Source organism: Pezoporus flaviventris, unplaced genomic scaffold (assembly GCF_033815535.1).
Source record: "Pezoporus flaviventris isolate CSIRO_AGI_PZ_B2104156 unplaced genomic scaffold, CSIRO_AGI_Pfla_v1 ptg000015l, whole genome shotgun sequence".
Lineage (NCBI taxonomy): Eukaryota > Metazoa > Chordata > Aves > Psittaciformes > Psittacidae > Pezoporus > Pezoporus flaviventris.
Window position 1 is genome coordinate 30624509 of NW_026892563.1, and position 21253 is coordinate 30645761.

At 36.9% G+C, this 21253-nt stretch overlaps 1 protein-coding gene across 3 annotated transcripts in view; it reads right to left on the reverse strand.

Moving 5' to 3' along the window:
• CADM2 (cell adhesion molecule 2) overlaps positions 1-21253 on the reverse strand; it is a 628684-nt gene that overhangs the window by 179740 nt on the left and 427691 nt on the right. For all 3 annotated transcript variants that reach the window (XM_061453969.1, XM_061453970.1, XM_061453968.1), the window contains one exon: positions 1767-1916. In XM_061453969.1, coding sequence (XP_061309953.1) covers positions 1767-1916 — 150 coding nt within the window. The remainder of the gene's footprint in view (positions 1-1766; positions 1917-21253) is intronic.

Sequence of the window (21253 nt, forward strand, 5' to 3'; positions counted from 1 at the left end):
ATTTATTCTTGACCACATCAAGACGTTTTTCTGTCTAACAGATATACAGTAATCCCTAGATAAAATGAGTCAAGTATTCCTCAAAGTTTTGGGACAAGCTAACAGTTCAATAAAGAGTGTGGTCCTTTAAATTTACACAGTTCAGCTCCTCACATTCCCTGTGGGGAATATAAATTGCTTCTAAGTCCTTACTATGCTGCATGCCATTCAAATTCTGTTGTTTCAATTCATTATATTAAAAAGTAATACAAACTTCAATTATTCGCTGTAAAAGTACAGATTTAGCTAAACTACACAGAAAATTCAATTCATACCAAAATGGCCACAAAGCTCAAATTAATCTATTTGCAGTCCTCCCATGTCCTTCTCAGCATCTTTTAAAATGTCACTTATTTTATTAAAAGATACAGATTTGCTGCATATTGATACGCTCTAACAGACAAGTTCTCTCTGCTTTTAGTTTTGCAGACATTATTTACCCATCCCAAACCACCAATGATTACAGCTAAATTAATATGGGGGTCCATATGAATAAAGGTTACAGGACTAGATTTACAGCTCAAAAGTTTTCACCTTATAAACCTCTCATCTTCAATCCTGTGTTCAAATGGTACTTATGATTTCAAAGAAATTGCAAATCAAATGATTACACGCTACAGGAAATTAGATAAAAGAGAAAGGAACCACTTCAACACCATCAAGAGATTCAATTCAGCTATTATATTAATAGCAAAAAAGCCCCATATTTTGATTGCAGCTTCGGCAGGTATAAAATGACAGGTTTTAGACTCTACTTTTATTGAAGTGCATAGATCCACAAAGCATTTTCAGTCCTACAACGTGTTTTAAAGTCTTGTCACCATCCAGCAAAGCATTTGGACAGTGGTTCTTTAATTTCAAGCAGAGGAATAACTGCACTTGTTAAAATATGTTCTAGAGTATGTAGCACCTTTTAGAATAAATTCAAGCACTAGAATTAAGAATGAAATATTGTTGAACTTCTGTAACGCTGAAATCAACACCAAAGCTTCTGCATTTTGAAGCCAAGTGATGAATTTATTCCTCATAACTTGAGTTTTAATTTCTTTATGGAATATAATGTAATTTTTATCTCAACATTCTATTATGTAAAATGGAATGCTTTTTCATATCAGATTAAGATAAAGATCTTAGAAATATATCCTACTACAGTGATAATGCTGTTCTTTTTGTAAGGAATGTCTTTTTTCCCCCCTCTAATTTAACTAAAATTAAAAAATCTATGCATAATTGGAAAAATCAGGGCACTAAAACTGAGCATTTTTGTTAGCTACCTACCACAGCAACTCTGTATTGCACTAACAGCAAAACTGCAGTACACCTGAAGCACATAGTGGGATTATATACATACAAATGTAACATATATATATGTATAAACACAAACACACACTAATAAAAGCAAGTCACAAGGTTTATGGACAACTTCCCTTGCCGGTCTCTTACCACCCATATATGCTCATCCAAGATATTTTGCAACAATATTTTCCGAATTAACTTGCAATAAGAATTTCAAATATAATTCTTTTCCTTTAATAATAAAATACAATTTTGTATGGAAGAGAGCCCTTCAGCAAACCACCTCAAACAAAATGATTATGTCATAATTATAGCTGAAAACATCTATTCCTCGCAAATGTTTTCACATTAAAGTATTAAAGGGAAATAGCTTTAAATATTTCTTTCTTAGAAAAAACGATGCAGAAGGATGAGCTCAGGAAATGATTTACCTTTCTTGTCATCGAAGTACAGTGTCTGTTGAGCTGGATTTGACCACTGGAGGGAGGTGTTATCATTTTGATCGACCCTGCAGGTCAAATTTGCTGTACCTCCTTCAACAACGGTGACGTTCTGTGTAAGTGGAAACTGCCCTTGGCTGCCTGAGGAGGGAAGGGAGGGATGGAGAAGGGAAGAGGGTGAGAGAAAAAAAGAAAGATTTTAAGCTGTAAAACTGAATTTATTGATGCAACTTCCCACAGGTGACAGAGCCTGAATTCAGTGTGTGACCAATAAAAGATACTATGATAAATTGAAAAAAGTTATATTTGCAATATATTCTCTGCATCTAAGAAACAGATTAATGAAGAAATAGGGATTTCCACCCCCCTCTTCCTCTCCCTCCCCCCCCTCCCCCCGTAAGTCATACTAATTAAATCCAAAGAAATACATTGCAATTTTATCTCCTCAGACACACCAACACATCCAGGCTATGCCTCTGCATGGGGCTCACGTGCTACATCCCTATCCAGATACCTTAGTACAGATGATACAGTTAAATGGCTGTTGAAAACATCCCTGAAAGCGTAACATAAAAATCTGCATCAGCTTTTTAAAATAGAGGTACAAGTCAGTCTTGACTCCCTGTTTCTTCTTATGTTTTTTAATAAATTCTCAGGACAATGCTTTTCCTGCCAGGTTTGGTAAGCTGTTAAGAGAGCAAATGTATTGTGAACCTATGCATCCACTGTTTTGCAAATGTATGTGAAACTCAATGCATCCTCTGTTGAGGGAATATAACCTGATCTCATATGAAAATGGAAGTGATGATGTAGTAGGTCTCTTTCACATCTGTGATTCTATCCCAGAGCATTATGAATCACACTAAGTGCTTGCTGAAAAGTCACTGGGAAGTTTTCCAAATACCTCTACACAATAAAGCAGCAGCATCACCCACTTTTTTGAATCACAAGTATTTTCAATGCTGTAGTTAGACTGAAGTGCTTATGTATTGTGAGAACAGCCTTTGACAAATAGCACAAGACATTCTGACAAACAGTACTGTAACAAGGGAGCACAGTAAAAACATGGAAGTAATTTTTAACATGGATGAGGAAAGAAAAGTTTTTCAGTAATAAGAAAGACACATCATTATCTGGAGATGTAGTAATTTCTTCAAGGATACAATGCAAAAGAAAGGCAATACAATAGTCTAAATCAAATATATGCTTCCTTCTTCCCCCCCTTTTATAGAGGTTCTGTTAATACAAGAAGCACTTATGGGCAGGTATTGCTGCTAGCATCAGTATAATGCCTAGATGGACACTCATGTGGGATATGTCTGAAGTGAAAAGTCTCTACAATCCTATAGATGTGAACAAGCTCACAGACATAAGTACATCAAGGAAATTATATATAAAATATCCAGTAATTGTACCAATACAGAATCACATAAAACCTTCACACAAACATCCTATTTTAGTGGCTCTCATCAGAGTTGCTCCCCAAGCTAAGTTAAACTGAGGCATGCCTTTTATATAGAAGTCTAGTATCTCAAATACAGGTTTTCAGATGACCAGAGTAAGAAATTACTAAATAAAGAGTAAAAACTGAACTTGTATTTGACCTGCTGATATTGACAAAAATAGAATTCTTGTCAGGTTTTGATAGCTGCCCATTTCCCTATGTAACATATTTTATGGCATTAGGCCTGGTACATAAGCTCTTACGTCAATGAAAGCATTAGTGGCTAGATAGTCTAACACTCTCCGCTCTCTTGCTTTAAAATAAATAAAAAATTCCCATAAAAATGTAAAACTGGTCTGATTTTTGTATAAATATCAACTTCCTACAGATGTCTAAATGTCAAAATTTACTATGTACTAAGATTTACTATAAAAGGGTATTTACTATCAACAGGGTAACAGAAATAGTAAACAAAAATAAAGGAATACCGAAAACACCATGGCTAATTCAAATGCTGCAAAAAATGAACACTAAAATCTTATGACATCCTCTATATCTGACACTTCATTAATCAAACCCCACTTCTTGAAAACCACACATTGAGAAATACTTGATGAGTGAAAAATCATAAACAAGGATGGAAAGAAAAAGAACAGCAAAGATATGTCATTTCCTTCCATTTCTCCTCTTTCCATTCCCATGCGTCAAAGAACCTCCAGATACTGCAGAAATTGCTTATCACTTAAATTAGAATTTTAAAAATCCAGAAAAATGCACATAGCCTGTTATTACTTCCACTAAATTACAGGCATCTTGCCAAAGAGATGACCTTCTAAAGAATGAGTTGTGGATACAAGGCAATGCAGGCTAAACCACTTTTTGCATACAAGAAGCATTAAACAGCCTAATGCCAGAGATTAGCACAGTGACATCTGTCATTTACATTACAGACTAGGAATGGAAGATAGTTTAATAAAAAACTGCTGTAATGATTTAGCACCCTATTAACCCATTTGGAAGAACTCCCCAGAATTACCCTATATTCCCTTTCTGATATTTTAGTTCTTATCATGTAGGTGTCAGCATATATGTAGTCTATCATTTGCTAATGATTGTGATGTCACAGACATGTTTAACCAGAAGAGTGGTTAATAGGTGAATTTTTCTGATGAACCATTTAAATGGAAACTGTAGATGATACGATCTGAAAGAGGTCTGAAGAACTTTCTTTTCTCTGGCCATTTTACTGCATGTTGATGTTGTGGATGTAAGAATTAATCTAGCATATAATAGTGAAATCAAAGCATTCATTCTATCCATTACCCATACAGAAGCTGTGTGGATCTGGAGAAGATGCACACAGCTTCATAGGAAACTCAGAATAGAGAAAGGTAGAGAAAAAAAATGAACCATTTTATCTGGAAATTAGCCAAATTGCAAAGAAGGCAGCCTGTGCGGAACAGAGAAAATCGGCAAAGCAAGACCAGATATTGCACGCCTCATCATGAAGACCAAAATTATTTATAAATGATGGGATAGCTAAGACAAAGAAACATTTATGAGATTTGCTTTTCTGTTGGTATCAGCATCTAACTTGAATTATTGAAATAGGAACTTTGGGACTGGAAGGACTGGAAAAGGTTTTAAAAGCCTGTATGAGATAGATGAACACTACAGAAAGCATCCATATTGTGCCGTTTAACACAGCATTACAAGTATCAAGTTTTATGCCACTGAAGATTAGATCTGGTTCCTGGGGGACTCACTGTTCTGAGAGATGCCCATGTCTGTTAAACAGGTAGGTAGCATGTGCCTAGAAAGCATGCCGGCAAAGCTGCCAGGCTATGAGCATGCTGGGATGAAGAGCTCAGGCCATCAGAGATGCAGACAAGGTGTTCTCAGACACCTCTGGGTACCACCGTTGAGCTGCAGGGGCAGCAGGCCCCCACTGCAGCACAGCTACCTGTGGCTGGAATCACATCACTCCCCAAGGGATCTGCTTTGGATAAACCCCTTATGCATAGGATAACTTATAACCATTCATACTCCCAGCACTGACTGCGCTGGTTCTAATCCATTTGAATAGTCCCATTAAATCAAGAATGCTTGTTGAACTGCTTTCAATACGAAGGCAAGCCTAAAGGCCATGCCAGACAAAGGTATGTTTAAAGAAATAGTTTCATCATTTCAACAACTAGGTGTTATCACTGTGGTTCTCTAGCATGAAGAGTTCATAATATATAAGCTCCTATTTCTTAATTTTTTCCTTAACTCTGTGAGCAGAAATCAAACAAGACAATATCATATCTAACAGAAGCATTCCGCCTTTACTTAAGAAGCCTAGTAATGGAAAACTTAGTGGCACTTTCAGTAACTTATTTGAGAGAGCAATGGTCATCACTGTTTAAACATGAAAACAGGATTTTACACCTAGTCTGAATGTCTCATTGCAGCACCTAGCATCAACTGGCTAATGTTGCATCTTTCCACTTGTTCTGAAGAGCCCTCTATGATCAAATTTTTCTTTCTTTTGTAGGCACTTAGAGACCATGATCATATCACCCATTAACCTTCTCTTTGACAACCTAAATAAATTGAGCTCTTAAGCCTTTCTGTAGAAACCATATTTTTCTAATCCTTTAATTAGTCTGTGGCTCTTCTCTGTGCCCTCTTTCATTTGCCATTTTCTTTCTGAAGTGTGTTTCCAGACATGGAGACGCCACTGTAGCAGTCACAGGAGAAGATACAAAGATGATGCCACTTCTCCATCAGCACTTCAGGTTCTTTTTTGCACACCTAAATGAATATCCTTGGCCACAGGGTCAGATGGGGACTCTTGTCTGACTGTTTACCACGATGCCTGTGTTTTTTCTCAGACACCACTCCAAAAACAAACCCATTTTATTTCTTGTCCTGTATCTATTTGACGTATGTCCCTATGTTTCACTGCACTTATCTCACTTCAAGCCTACTGACCTGTGCTCTTCCTTATTTCATATAGCCACAGTCTTCATGGCATTCACAAATATTGCTGGCAACGACTGTGCTTCCCAGGTTGTTTCTGAAAACCATCTGAATAGTACAGTACCAACCACTTTTCCATATGCAAACAAATGCACAGAAACACAACTGTTCAGTCATGGGTTCTTCTTTGTCATTATACTTTCACCCTACTTTTTGAAACAGTTCTAAGTTGCTTGATGCTTGTAAGGTTGGTTTTGAGTGAGTTTTGCTTATTACTCAAAATGTCACTCTATTTCAAGTCAAAAGCCTTACAGAAGTCAAAAAGATTTTAAGTATTATGGCTCCTTTTTCCAGATATAACTGTAACTCAAGAAGTCATGAAAACATTAAATACATCACATATTTTTATTAATATATATATAAACACATTGAAAATAATTCAATTCCTAACAAAACTTTCTCTTAAAACAATACAAAAAAAAATAAACTGGTCTTTACTTCAATAAAACTCCTACATGGTCAATATGAATGAGCAGAAAGCAATAAAGAACATAGCATATGACTTAATAATAATTAATTATACATTAAATTTCAACATGCAGTGAAAACCTGTAAGCACTTCCCGCATTGCTCATAAGTGCATTACGCTCTTCCCAGATACATCACATTTTAGTGTTCATTGCGCTAGCTGTACAAACCAAGATGTTTTATTTGCCTCTCACAGGATGGCCCCTCCATCCCTGTAAAACTTGACAATCCACCTCTTCCTTGAATATGAGCAGCCAGGACACTAACACACCATTCCAGAAACCTTAGTAGTGCTTTACAGAACAGGACTAGTAATTCCTTCTTTCAGGTTGCAGGTATGGAAAAAGACACCCAAATTTCGTATTTGTACTAAGGGCAGATACTGATACTTAATGTAGAAGATAAACCAGTAGAAAAAATATCATAAGATTTTATGATGATGATGGGACACATGGCTCGCAAAAGCCAGGGCTCCCACACGCACTGCAAAAAAGGCTTTTACTACCTGTCAGCTTTTAGAGAATACAGGAAAAGCATGAGGCTGATCAGTTCAAGCAATATTAGAACTATCCCTGTTTAGCTGAAGAAACAGGTGAGAATGTGAGCTGGGGGGTGGTGGGGAGTGGGTAAGAAGGTAAGATGGGGTGGGGAAGAAAGGTAAAAGTTGTATCTTTCACATGAGTTTTAATTTGGATCAAAGTGAAATCCCTCCATCAAATGCTGCTTAGCAAAAACTAAAGGGACACTTTAGTTTTATAAACACCTAGAAAATGCAGAATATGTAAATAATACATACTCTTCTGAAGACGTATTTTTAGGTTGGTTCAGTGCAATTTACTTCCTACTTTACTATTAACTGAGTTGATTGACAGGTATGATTGGATAATGAATGTGACTCAGACGATCACTGTTCTAAAGACAGGGCTACCCATCCAGCTTGTTTGCTTTCTTCACAACAAATGGCTGGCAAGAACACTTGACACAGCAGGTCAGGTCAGTCAGACACATATATATATCCATTACAGTATATATGATTACGTTCTGTTCCATGATCAAACCTTGAGGCAAGTCAAACAATTGTACTATCTGCCTGCAGTAAACTAATAGAGAAAGAATGAAAATAACCCCAACCAAACCCATCAATAACACAGAAGTACTGATGGCCTGAATCACAATTCTCTTGTATATGAAGAGGGAGCAGGAACCTTCATTGGAAAACACTAGAAGGTTATACAAACATAAATAACCAATAAAGCTATTGCAAAAAGAAGGCAGCATCTTGCTATCTCGATATCACTGTCACTATGTGGTATCACAGTCCCCCTGCTCATTTCAGGAAGCTTTGTTAACAAAATTATTTCAACTATTTTGACTAGATGGAGCTATAGTTAAGTATATTCTATCACAGGTTGTTTTCACAACGCTTTGTGGAGGACCAATACTGCTTTCCAGTAGAACTGACAAGCTCATATCTCATTAGCCACAAGCTGTTTTCAGTCAAGAAAGGAGGGCTTTTTTCACCCAGAAATGATGGCTCAACTGCATTTACAGATTCTAAAATGGATTTTTATCTCAGTGTGTGACAAGACTATGCACAGTAATTATCACTATTTGGTCCAGTTTGGAAACATTCATCTTGCGAGTTCATCTCATGTTTATTTGTTTATCTTTGTTTTGTTTTTTTTTTGTTTTTTTTTTTTTACTTTTTGCAATTAAAATGAAAGCTCTTTAATGAGTTCAACACTTTCTTTTGATGCTTAGGTTATATATTATAATCTATTTACTAGGCCAATTATAAAAGTGACTTAGTGACTGTAAGCACCAAGAAAGCATAATCCTCTCTTTGTTTCTGTTTCTGCAGAGGTCTGCTTTTGTAGGAAACATTTATATTATAAATTAAGAGAGTTTCACCATATCGGTACAGCAAGCTTTTCCTAGTCATGCCACTGTATAACAGAGAACCATAAAGAGAAATGGGTGTGGAAAGAGAGGAAGAACTGGACAAGAGGTGACAGTGAGTTAGCAATCTTGACACATCGGTTCCAGTGTGCCTGGTTGCTCAGCATCCCTGTGAAGTAAATTATCAGCATAGAAACAAGGGAGATAGTAAAGCCTAAAGTCCTGCTCATTCTCACCAGAATGCCTACAGCAGAGATTTAACCTTTCCAGTCCTGCGTAGAACCATGAAGCCATACCTTTGTTTCACACCTTTATAGCATGATGTCAGCCAAAACCAAAGCTGATAAAAAAATTCAAAACTGTATGAAAGGAAAAAAAGAAAATAACACTTGAGCAAATTATTTTTCAAATCAGTCAGATTTTTTTTTTTATATTGAGTTCAATAGGACCAAGTCTTTAAGGAAAAAAAAACCTCCTACAGAATAAATATTTAGGTGAAGAGGCAAGCAACTTACTACTTCAAATAGCAACTTGCATCTGTACGGAGAATACATTAATTTTGGCCTGCTTTCTTAGCAAAAAAGAGTGAAAACATTAGAAGCAAAAGCCAGTATGATAAAACATCTAAACATACTGAATCAGGTTCCTGACTTTTCTCTTAATTTATATATGAAATACTGCCAACATCTCTCTGAAGAGATGAAGTATTATTAGCTTGTCTTTATCTAATTTAAAGAAAAATGATACTATGAACTGCATTGCAGCAGGCATAAACTGAGGTCTGCATTACTGCGCAACTAGTGTTTCTTCTAAGTTTTCAATAGGAATTAATCTCCTCTATGTTTTTTTTGCACAGATAGAATGTTAACGTCCTGCAAATACTGAAGGAAGAAACTACAGAATAAGTTGTTGGCCCTATTATTTTATTTTATTTCTGTGATCAGTCTTAAGAGTACAATAAAATATTTGCTACATATTAAAGACAGACAGGTAAGTACCTGCTGTGCTTTATTCTAAAAGATAAAGTGCCAATGTTGCCTGCATGCTAAACTGGATTCATAAGCAGTTTTAAAGAAAGAAAAATTTGCCTGAGAAGAATTTGATACACAAAGAGTCTTTGACTGGGTCAATTGGCCTTTCCTAACTTGCTGTCTTAAATGGCCACAATTTAGTCCTGTATCTAGATAAACTCTAAAGTATATGCTATCTCCAGAGAAACTGTCCTTTCAGTTGTTTGCTCACTGAAGAAACATTGCTTAAAAAAAGAAATAAAACAAACAACAAATTAAAATGGTGTGCTGTGGTAACTATTACATGCTCCAGTAGCAAAACCACTAGCAGAGAAAATCTGAGTTAATGAGAACACTGCAGAAACTTACCACAGAATGACGGAGTTTTAGGAGAGAGACAAGAAATAACTCAGAAAGAACTGTTACCCCTCAAACTGTGCCTTCAAGGTTGCTGGGATTTCTTAAATGTTTAAGCAATTACTCAAATAATGCAAAGGACAGGAGCACACCGCTACAGCTGCTGATTTCTGCCTATGGAATTTATGTTAGACAGCAGTAATAGAGAAGGAGAAAGCCTTTGTTCCTTCCTTCACTCCTTGTGTTTCAGTTGTATGCTTTTACAACAGCAGCTAACTCAAGATATAATTGATTTGGACTATATTTCAGTGAAAGAAATTGCAGATACAAATTTGAGAAAATTACGTATTTAAGTACAATTATTCCATAAAGACAAACAAGAAAAAGTCTGTGAGACACAATGGAATAAAAAGCACAGACAAACAGTACTGTTTCTTAGGAACCTCACATAAATGGCTTTTTTTTACTCTTTTCAGATTATCACCATGGTATTATTTGCTTGTGAATGGAGAAGCATATCCAGTGATTTTATATTTCAATTTATTTTGGAAGAGGAAAAAGGCATTCTCCTCCACAACTCTAAATTCATGATGGAAGTTACAAACCCAAAGATAATTAAAGTGAACTTCATCTTCCCACAGCCTCAGTAACAGACTGCTGAATTTTCTGGTTCTCATAAGTGCAAATATGGTTTAGAGCTTTGTGTCACTTTTTGCTTTAAAGTGTTGGGCTCAATTCATTGTGCCTCAGCAAACTGTAAAGCCCATTTGTCTAAAAGGAGGAAGGGACCCAATTCTAACATGAAAAGTAAAGAACTGGGCACTTTCATTTCTCTGAGGATCTGAGCTTCATTGTCACATTTCCATTCCTAATCGGCAAATAGACGATAATGACATTTTCTTACTTCACATCAGTGCTCCAAGAAGAAAAAAAAAGGGAAACATCCATCCCCCCCGAAAAAAAAAAAACAAACAAAACAACAAACAAAAAAACACCCACAGAAGCCAGATAATAGGGTAATGGAAAAATATATATAAATCTATGGTGGAGCCAAATATACATACATATACAACCCTATCAGATCTACCGCTTGCTATGAAGTTACAACATACTATGTGCTTTCCTCTCTCCCAAAGCCAAGCATTTCATCAAACTGACTGGTACTTCTTGCGATCAACACAACCCCCAAAAAGTAAGGCCTCTTATAAAAGTCAGTCTAGAACTTCAGTTAGCTTAAGTCAGTATCAGGCACTATCAACCTCACATCAGCTCTGTGTTTGGCCACTTGCGCAACTGGAAGTTGTTCCTGTTACAATTTATTCCCCTGTTCAAACTTCTCCTCTGAGCAACAAAAAAATGAAGTTCTGGACGTGTCATTTTAAAAGAAAATTCAAGAGCTGTAAAGACTAGTTAATACAATCAGTCCTTCAGACTGCTATCTTCATACTTTTATTTGGGGACCTCTAAAATTGACCACCACACTGCAACATACAATATGGAGACAGCACTGCCTGAACACTGCTTCCTGTCTTCTGATTAATCGCCTACCCACCATAAATAATCACTTAAAAAGTATAAAATACTCTGCTTTGGATACTCCTCTCTTTCACTGGGGAAAATCTCCATAGAATAAGAGCCAGGCAAAAAAGAATAACCAGAAATTTCAAGCAAAAGATCAGATTCCAGTTATGTGAACACAAATCTGAGCAATTTACCCAAATGGCTGCAGAAGGACAAGAAGAACTTAACATTGCTGATTTTTCTAAGATGACTGCAACAGAAGGAGGCTTGTCCAAATGCTGCTTCTCGTCAGTGAGCCAGCAATTCTGTAGTATACGTGCCAAAAATGTTTTGACACTAATATCATTCTGATGAGCAACAGGACAATACAACAACTATCCGAGCCTAAACACCATGGGAAAACTTACACCCACATTGTCAATTTAAAAGTAGAGCATGCAGCCAGGCATGCTGATTTACACTGTGAGTTCTTTATATATCCTATCAAAGAACTATCATGCAGATGTTTAGCAATGATAAAATAGGATTTAAAATACCCTGTCGCTGCAATTTGAATACAATGTATTAATAAAAACGATCTATTAGAAAGTAGTTACAATGGGTCTAAAACTGACTGCACTGAAATGCAATCTAAAGCACGCAATTTTCACACATTTTCTGTCCTGTCTCCATGCGATTGCTCATTGCAAGCCACAGGTGTTTGGCACTGTGATGGCATGACTCAGCCATTTACCCTCTTAAAAGTGCACTGCAGTTCAACAAGTGCAAAAATGCCTTACCAAACAACAGCAACAACAACAAAAGAAATCAAAAAAGAACACAAGTGTTCTGGTACACTCCAACCTGTCACAGCACGGTTCCACGTTGGAGAAATGGTCACAAGGTCTGAATTAATATTTTGTGTGAGAGATTTTCCTTCTAGTTCTGTACACTCAAAATATCTAGAAAATGCTGAAAAGCATACAAAGGCTTAGATGTTTATCGTAACATAATGCAAACTGTACCTACTCTTTAAAGCGCGCATGATTAATGTAAGCTCTTTTTACTTAAAATAACACAAAACTAAGAATTACATTTATTGTAACAAATTTTGTGAAGGAGTATATGTGTGTGTTAAAAGATAGTACTGTCTTAAAGGTGGGAAACACTGTGCTTGCAGATGTTTTTATGTGAACAGGCACTCCCTTAATGACTTTATGTGGATCAATTAGCAGGCGCATCCCAGCCAACTGGGAACATGCCCTGAAGAATGTAGTTTTGATTCTGGCAAAGCAAAAGCAGAAAAAAAAAGAATAATTAGCAAAAGGTTTTCCACTTGTGATGATCTCTATATTCACAAAGTTTTCATTAGTGGTGAGTTCATCTATCATGTCAATATTTACCTTCTTTGATATTTGACTCGTTCTCTAGTATAGAGATCTCTGAAGCACAGCTCTGCAAGCTGATGAAAGTTCCAATATGAAACAACAGTTTTAAAACTGACTTAGTACTTTTGTCCTCCCCCCCAAATTGGTTGGAACAGTAAAATAATAGCAGGAATTTGGTCTGGAGAACAATTGCTATATACAGTTCTAGCAGCCCTTTTGAAACTAAGTGGCACCAAACTATAAACAACAAAATTACTTAGGCCAGGCTACACTTTAAGGTGCCAGAACCCAGGCTTGAACCAAAGAGATGAAGGGCAGTTCGCACCCATCGAGGATGTATATTCTCCTCTGTCCTTTATACTTACTGCTTCAGCAAGTCCTCTTTTCTCCTGTTGTGTGTCCTGACACAGAACTGCTGATTCAATTCCAACAACTATCTTAACACTATTTCTATTTCAGAAAGATGAGGCTTCTGCTGGTGCAAGCTTCTAAGTAAAGGGACTATTTCCTCAGGTGACTGCTTTTTGTCAAATTTCATCTGCAAACCTATGTGACTTGCTCCTATTAGCAGATATTAGGAGATCAGGATTGTATCCCGCTATTCTTTCATGTACCTGTCCTCTAATGAGTCTTCCAAACTGATCAGTTGTAGATGTGGCTCTAATTTTGTGCAATTAAGATATCATTTTATATAAAACTACACAAGACTTTAGTGTACTTTGAAATAAAATCACTTACTCTACTGACTTTCTTTTTTCCTCCCTCCGGTCTATGAAGTATCTATTGATATGGCAGTGCCGATCTGCAGCAGTTCTCCCTGCTGATTTAGACCAGCAAGCTGCTCATGAATCTAGCAGATGTTTCAGTTGTCTGGGCCAATGGGAACCTTATGGACCCTTTTTTCTTCATCTCCTCCCAGGAGCAAATGTTAGTACAGCAGATATCTGGATGTGTGCCATGCAGCAATAAGAGACAGGAAAAAGCTGCTGTGGCTTCATTAAGCATGGTGCTGTATACTGATTTTATTTTTTTTTTCCAGTCCTCTTTAAGAGGGTTCTTTACAAATGCCACACTCCTCAGAGAGAGCCAAATGCTAAATCAAGGTTTTTTTTAACATATCCCTAGACTTCCCCAGTTGTGCTATGGAACTCTAGGTTACTACACAGATGTATATTAGAAAGATACATTCATGGGTTAGACTTCTTTTTCCCTGCCAATACAAATTTAGAAGTGCCTAAATGCAGGTTGCATTTAGCATCGTGTCCTTAACAGATTGTACAGACTGTGTCAAGGAAACTGTTAAGGGGGTTTAGGTATAAGAGCAATTTAAATGTTTTAAATTTAATTTAAAATAGATTAATTAAAAGGAAAGGATATGCCTGAATTCTCTAGCTGCCCTCGAAAATGGCTATATGAAAAATACTGTTTTTTAAACACTTGACCTCGCTTTCAGTAGATGGAAGGAACACTCTTTTATTCAAAATCTCAAAGCTTTTATTCTAGAGTCTGTTTCTTTTTTTTTTTTTTTTTTTGATTGTGACCTTTGGATCCCTTTTAATGTGAGAACTTAACATAGGGTCTGTCATTTCCAGGGGTCTATGAATAAAAGGCTTCGACCTAAATATCATAGTTGTCTGAAATCCTTGTCATTACTGTTCTTAAAGGTACTGAGTCAGTTTGACAAAAGGAATCGGCAGAAAAACATTTTCCAAGTTTCTTCACTTTATGCATTCATAAGGAGTGTTTTTAGATACAGGCTTGATACTCGTTAATCATGAATCAGATAAACTCCAACTCCTGAGAAAGCACAAAAAAAGACAGGATATGTGAAACCACTGGCAGAATCAGGAACCCAGAACTGACTTCTGAATTTCCACAAGAGGCAAGAAAAGTTACCATTAGCTTCAGTGTCACCTGGACTGAAACTTTTCTCTCTGTTTAACTAAAATAGCCTATTGTATGTCCAATAGGCCAACAGAATAACTTTATTCATCAATTATTTTCAATTAGAACAATTGTGTATTTCTTAGGAAGTAATTCCAAATCCTCACAATAGCCGTGGTGCAAATGCAAGAACACAAATTCTCTTTCTTTCTTAAAATCATCCTTTGGCATGTCCTCTTGCACAAAGAATCCCTTACAAATCTGCAATAGAATTCACAGTTTAATTTGTTTTTTTCCCTTTTGAATGCAGTTAATTTATCAGCTCCAGATAAACACTCTCATATTTTTACAGCTAAGCTTTACTTAAAATATTGTTATTATTAAAAAAGGTCAAACTAATGAGCTACAACAGCTGTATAATTGCTTTAGTATAGAAAAGTTTCAGTGAATTTCATAAGACATGAAACACTAGGGCTCTCTGTAACATCAATTCCTTTAAATTTCACTAAAATGTAAGAAATCAGCAAGCATTTTGATAAGTGCACTGCAGTACTTTTCTAGATCAGTGAATTAATGTCAGTAATGGTTGACTTGATTTCCTACTTGGCTGTAAGAATATTTTAGTTGAAGCCTTTTGCTTTTATGATTTACTGAATTATTCTAAAGGTTATTTGGTACCTAACAAAATGTTAGGAATCAGTTTCTTCTAAAAAAGAGAGAACAACACTCGTTCTTCCAACCCTAACTATCCTATGATTCTGCATATGGCTGAGAAAATGTTTGCTTGTGTCAAATTCATAGAATGGCCAAAAATTCAGTTATTGGTCCCATTAACATTACTTCACAGAACCACAGAATCATAGAATAGTTAGGGTTGGAAAGCGCCTTAAGATCATCTAGTTCCAACCCCCTGCTATGGGCAGAGACACATCCCACTAAACCATGTCACCCAAGGCTTTGTCCAACCTGGCCTTGAACACTGCCAGTGCAAATATGTTGTTTTTTTTTCAGGATTAAATCACATTTTCTTATGGCCAAGAGGGCAAGGTGCTAACATACACATCTCTAAAGCCAAGGAAAGAAAGTGGCTGTGGATCAACTGTAGGACAGGAAAAAAGCGCAGTGGAGTTGAAGGTTTGCTTTCTGAATGGCAAGCATCTTTGGAACAAGCTTTAATCTTGATAGCGTGGGCATCAGTACCTCAGACAACATATCCACACACGGTATTACCTGAATCAGTGCCATACTCACGTGCCCATACTAAATGAAACTCTGAATTCACTAAGGGGTGTTGCAATGGGAGGCAGTAAGACAAAAAACAATTCAGCAAGTGAGGATAAGCAGCCCCCTCTTTGTGGCTCATGGAGTAAGAAGCAACACTATTAATGAAAGGAACATATGAGGCAACCACAGGTGTGCTGCTTCCTTAATCACCCTAAGGAATGAAATACTTGAAAAACTAACAAAAATGCTGCTATGCAATTAAGAAATGTAAAGAAAAGAATTTCTGAATGTAAAGAAATTCTGAATATTCTTTTACTGTACAGCTGTCAGGTTAGCAGCCTGTAAAACTGTGAGCTGCATAATCACATGCAACATTTCTGTGATTCTTCTTGCAGTCAGTTCTAATGAGTGTTTGTTAATTACATTTGTATTGAGCGCTGATGGGTTTTAGTCATAAGAAGAAAAGGCAAAAAGAGCAAGCATGAATTAAATGAAGGGATATGGAAAAAGAAAAATCTCCCACTTAGTAAGGAATTCTTTACATGGCAGAGGAGGACATCTGATAAAATTCACAAACCTGATTTTTCAGCTTCATTATAGAGATTTCCTTACCCCTCAGCCCCCCTCTCCATTAGGGAAATATAAACACCAAAGACCACATTTGCATGACAGGGAAGGGCAGGAGAGGAGAGGAGGAGACACAATGACTAACATCTGAGCACATATTGAGGCAGCTAGACCTTTTCTGGACAGCAGAGTGCATTTCTGAGGTGAAGAAATCAAAGAGCAATGCATTGAATTAATGTATTTCAAGGTGGAGTAATCTAAGTTAAACGTGAGGTTTTGAACTTTTGATTTTTAAAGTAAGATTCTAACATATATTTCATATCATCAGCTCTTGGGTTTAGATCTTCTGAATGAATGTAATCATTGCAGCGGCTTTCAATCACAGTGTGTTCTATGTCTGAGTAAAATAAGTAATTTTTTCTAGCTGGTCTTTGCTATTATTTTTAAAACCTAATCAGTAGGAAACGCAACATGACTATAAATCTTGTTGCCTGCTTACCTTCAACTATTTTTTTTTCTTTCTGTTTGTACAAATCATCTCTTTCTTGGCATTCACCCACCCAGCAATCTGAATCCCTGCCTGAAAGGCTGTATAGGAGAGGAAGGTATAAGGAGAACTGATCTCCAACACCAAATGCCTTTATTTAGAATATCAAGACTTCTGTATTCTTAAGCCCCTGTATTTATGTACACTGACAGAGCAAACAAGCAAATGCTTAGAACACAATGTGTTTCATTAACATCATTACTACGAATTTTATACCCACACATTTACAACACAGACTCCTTAATGGCAGCCATTATAGAGTAGCTTGTTTTGTTCTCAAGTAGTTAGCTAAGATGAAGATTTAAAAATCATTTAATTTGGGAAGGGAAGCTGATGGTGCAGTGGGGATTTTCTGTGATGTCATATCAGTTTAAAAAGACTGCACAAAGTTCTATGTCTCTGAGCACAGAGCACAAGGAACAACAGAAAAGGTGACTTTGCCCATGATTCAAACATTTTCTCAGTCAATACTCAGCCTCAAGGCATCTGTCACACTTAGATCTTTTTTTTGGTTTTTGTCAGTCTGTAGTTCAGTGCTTTCCTTCAGAAAAGGCCATGGGAAGTAGGTAACTGGTACCACAAGTCCTACAAGGGCTCATGTATGCTATTTCTCCACTTCTGACCTAAAACAAGCACAACTATCTTCACACTATACCCCAGTTTTCAGTGTAACCACCAGTTTTAGTCATCTTCCTGAGCTTCCTTCACAGAACCACAAATACAAAATGTATCAACTGAAAGATTCAGGTAAACTAAATTCTATCACCAGTGTCTGTCTTCCATGTCTGCCCTTTGGGCCAGGCAGTTGTGGGGTAAAGATCATTGTTCTTTTCAACACTGTTATACTGCTTTTTTAAAACATATCTCAAGTTCAGTGGTGATGTATCCACATTTCAAGAAGATACAGCAACATCCACAACAACTTTCTAAACCCTTCATGAAAAACTAGTTCTTTTACAGGCTTATACCTCTTGATATTACAAGGGCTGTTTTACTCACTTTTAGATGTGGCTCCTTCTGCTCAACTCAAAAGGAACAGTAAGATGATAGTAATGAAGACATCTTTGTTTAAAATCCTAAGTTCTCCTGAGTACCATGGAATTACAGTCTACTACATGCACTTATAAATCTTATAGCATTCATTGGACTTTCCATTCTTCAGTTCTCCCAGAATAATATCCACTGATGAAAACAGATTTATCAACACAGTAATACCAATGAGTCAAAAGTCAGGTGAAATGTAGCCTGTTGTAAAACAACTCACTTCTAAAAAATCGGGGGCATAAAAGAGGATTTGATCTTCTCAATTAATTTGATCTATAATTTAATCCTAATTTAGATATTCTTCCATTTACAATTTATCCTTCTTGCCATCAAAAACGGTTGCCTTGAAGCCCTCTGTTAAGCACGCTTCTCATATGTGCCAGAGTTGGAGTATTTAAGTCCATCTTACTCTTTCATTGGCAGCAGGTTCTAGAAGATCTCTGCTACTCTTCTCTGGTGCTCATTTCCCTCTCCAAGTTCTGCTTATTTTGCCCTGTGAGGTGCTGAACCCCTTTGACTGTCAGGCTGGCCAGACCTTGAACTGAATCTATGAAATGATTTGATTTCAGCAGTCCCAGACTGGCTGACAAACAGCTGAATCAGTACAACTGAGGTCACAAGGACTAGAAAGAACTTCTCTGTTATCAGTTTAGAAGAGGGAAAGCCGGTATCAGTTCCTGTGACTTCCTGTGTAAGAGAGACCTATGTGCATACAGACACATACAGCAAATATGTGCTAATATGATTATAAAAAATTACTGAAAAGCCAGCCAGAGAGTTTCCTTGCTTAACATTGCACTAAACTCACACAATCAATTTACAACAATGTTTCACAAAGGAAGTTTGCATCTCTAAAAGACCAAGAATAATTGGCTGGCTTTTACTTAAACATAATTCTGCTCCACATTTTGAGCAGAACACAACATAAGTGACTGTTACAGTCTACAAACAAGCTGCTGTAAACAGTATCTGTTCCACTGAAAGACTCCTACTTATTTACACTGCTTCTGGGCAATTATTTTGAAGTAATAAATTTGTCGTAGCTAGCACATCTCATTCCCCATGCATGGAAACCTGCCTTAGTAGGAGTCTGTACAGGTTCTCAGAAGGTGCCCTCTGTAAAAACAGCTTTTAATGGCTCTGCTTTGGAGCAGCAGGGAGAAAAAAAACAAACAACAAAAGCCCCCAAAGCAAACAACCCCCCACCTTTATGTTTTCAGCACAAGCTGCTTATATACGGCTGTTACAGACCTTCACTGGCCGTTAAAGAGGTGTTTTTCCTTCATCTAATTTTTACAACAGGCAGAAGAGCTCCATCCAAAATATACCATCAAGAAAAAAAAATTGTTTAAAATAAATGAGCGTGCTAGGAAAGAGGATGAAAATAAGAAAACAAGCAATAGAAATTATGATTTGTGATTTGTATAAATGTTTCCTTTTTTTTTTTTTTTTTATGCAATGCCATATGGAAAGAATTATATAATCTAGTGATTCCAAGAGCTGGAGCTTCAATAAGGAAAGGAAACAAACACAACAGCAAACAACATGAGACTGGTCACAGGACAGCAGGAGATAACAACTCTCTTCTTCATAAACAAATGAAAGTGTAAAGGAAACAATTGTGTGTTGCACTGCTACTGCACTCTGATTTTTTTCCAAAAGCTACACTGAAGCCATTAAGCTGCTGCTATGACAGCAAGAAAAAGCACAAAAGCTCCACACTGGTCTATATCCAGGAACTGGTACAGTGATACAGAAAACTCACTTGCTATGGCTACTGTAACAACTACTGCTGCTACAGATACCATTGCTTCACACATGGAAGGACAACATCCCATGGAAGAAAGGAAGGAAAAAAGGGAAAAGAATAAAAGAGAAGAATCAAACAAACCAGCAATCCCCCCTCTTGCTCCCCAAAGCAATATCATATTTATTTGTATATGGGAAGTCCTGTTCCTGAACAGAATGTTCAGCAAATCCAGTCCCTGCAGAAAGCCCTCTGAGCCTGCGCAGCATAGCCACTCTGTTCACATACTGACATTGCAAGGGTTTTGGAAAATGCTTAATATGCTGCCTGTGAACACGTCCTACACATGCTTGCTGTGTGCAAACAGCAGGCCTGTTTAGGTTTCCTCCTAGCTCTGAAGTGAGATGTGTGGCCTGGCTTCAAGAAATGTTAGGCTGTGCTGTCTTAAGTGAAGCTTAAGTGTGTGTTGGGGTAGGGTGTTTCTTTACGGCTGCCTAGAACTGAGTAGGGAAAATTGTCTGATATGAATAAATGCCAACAGGTTTATTATTGTAAAAGATAGGTTAAATCAAAGTTTTGCTTCCAAATTACAGAAACCATAGGCATCTAATAAGAAACACCTCAACATCTTAAAAGCTATGGTGAAATAGTTACAATCAGAAGCTAAGACTTCCCTTACTCTCACTACTGGAAGCAGCGTTTCCTAGCTCTCGCAGCAAAGAAAGTTAGCCAGGAAAATAAACTTTTTATTTGTTCCCTCTCATATGCTCATAGATGACTAAAAAGTACCAAATGGAAGTAAAAAGTAGAAGGCAATTTTTCTAGCTGCCCAGTATGGTTGTGCTATTAGAGATGAGACAAAAAAGCGGTATCTATCCTCTAAGTAAGCATACTTGTAATAAGCCAGAGAAAGCTGTGCGGGTGTGTGATTGTCCACAGATTAATGGTTACAGAAGGTAAGTAAAAGAGATGACAAAAGAGCTAGTTCTACCCCATTCTCCACCTTGTATTTATGATGTATATGTAGGCTTAAGGTACTATCATTAAAAAATGCCTAGCAGACCACATCACATAAAAACATTACCCCAACTTTTAGAACATTAAAGTATAACAGCAGAAACAGGAAGGGACTAAAATAATATGATTTCTTGCAGATGACACTACAGAAATTGAGTCTGATGCAGTGAGTCAGAAAGCCACTCTAGTGGGTAAGAAAAAGGAGCAAATGAATGGGACTGCAGACAGACAGAATACCTAAATCACTGCTTTCAGCAGACTACCTGCACATGACTGAAACACTGGGAAGATGAAGATAATTAGATTATGACAAGATGTCTGAACAGCAACAAGCAATTTTTAATTAGTCTTTAATAAG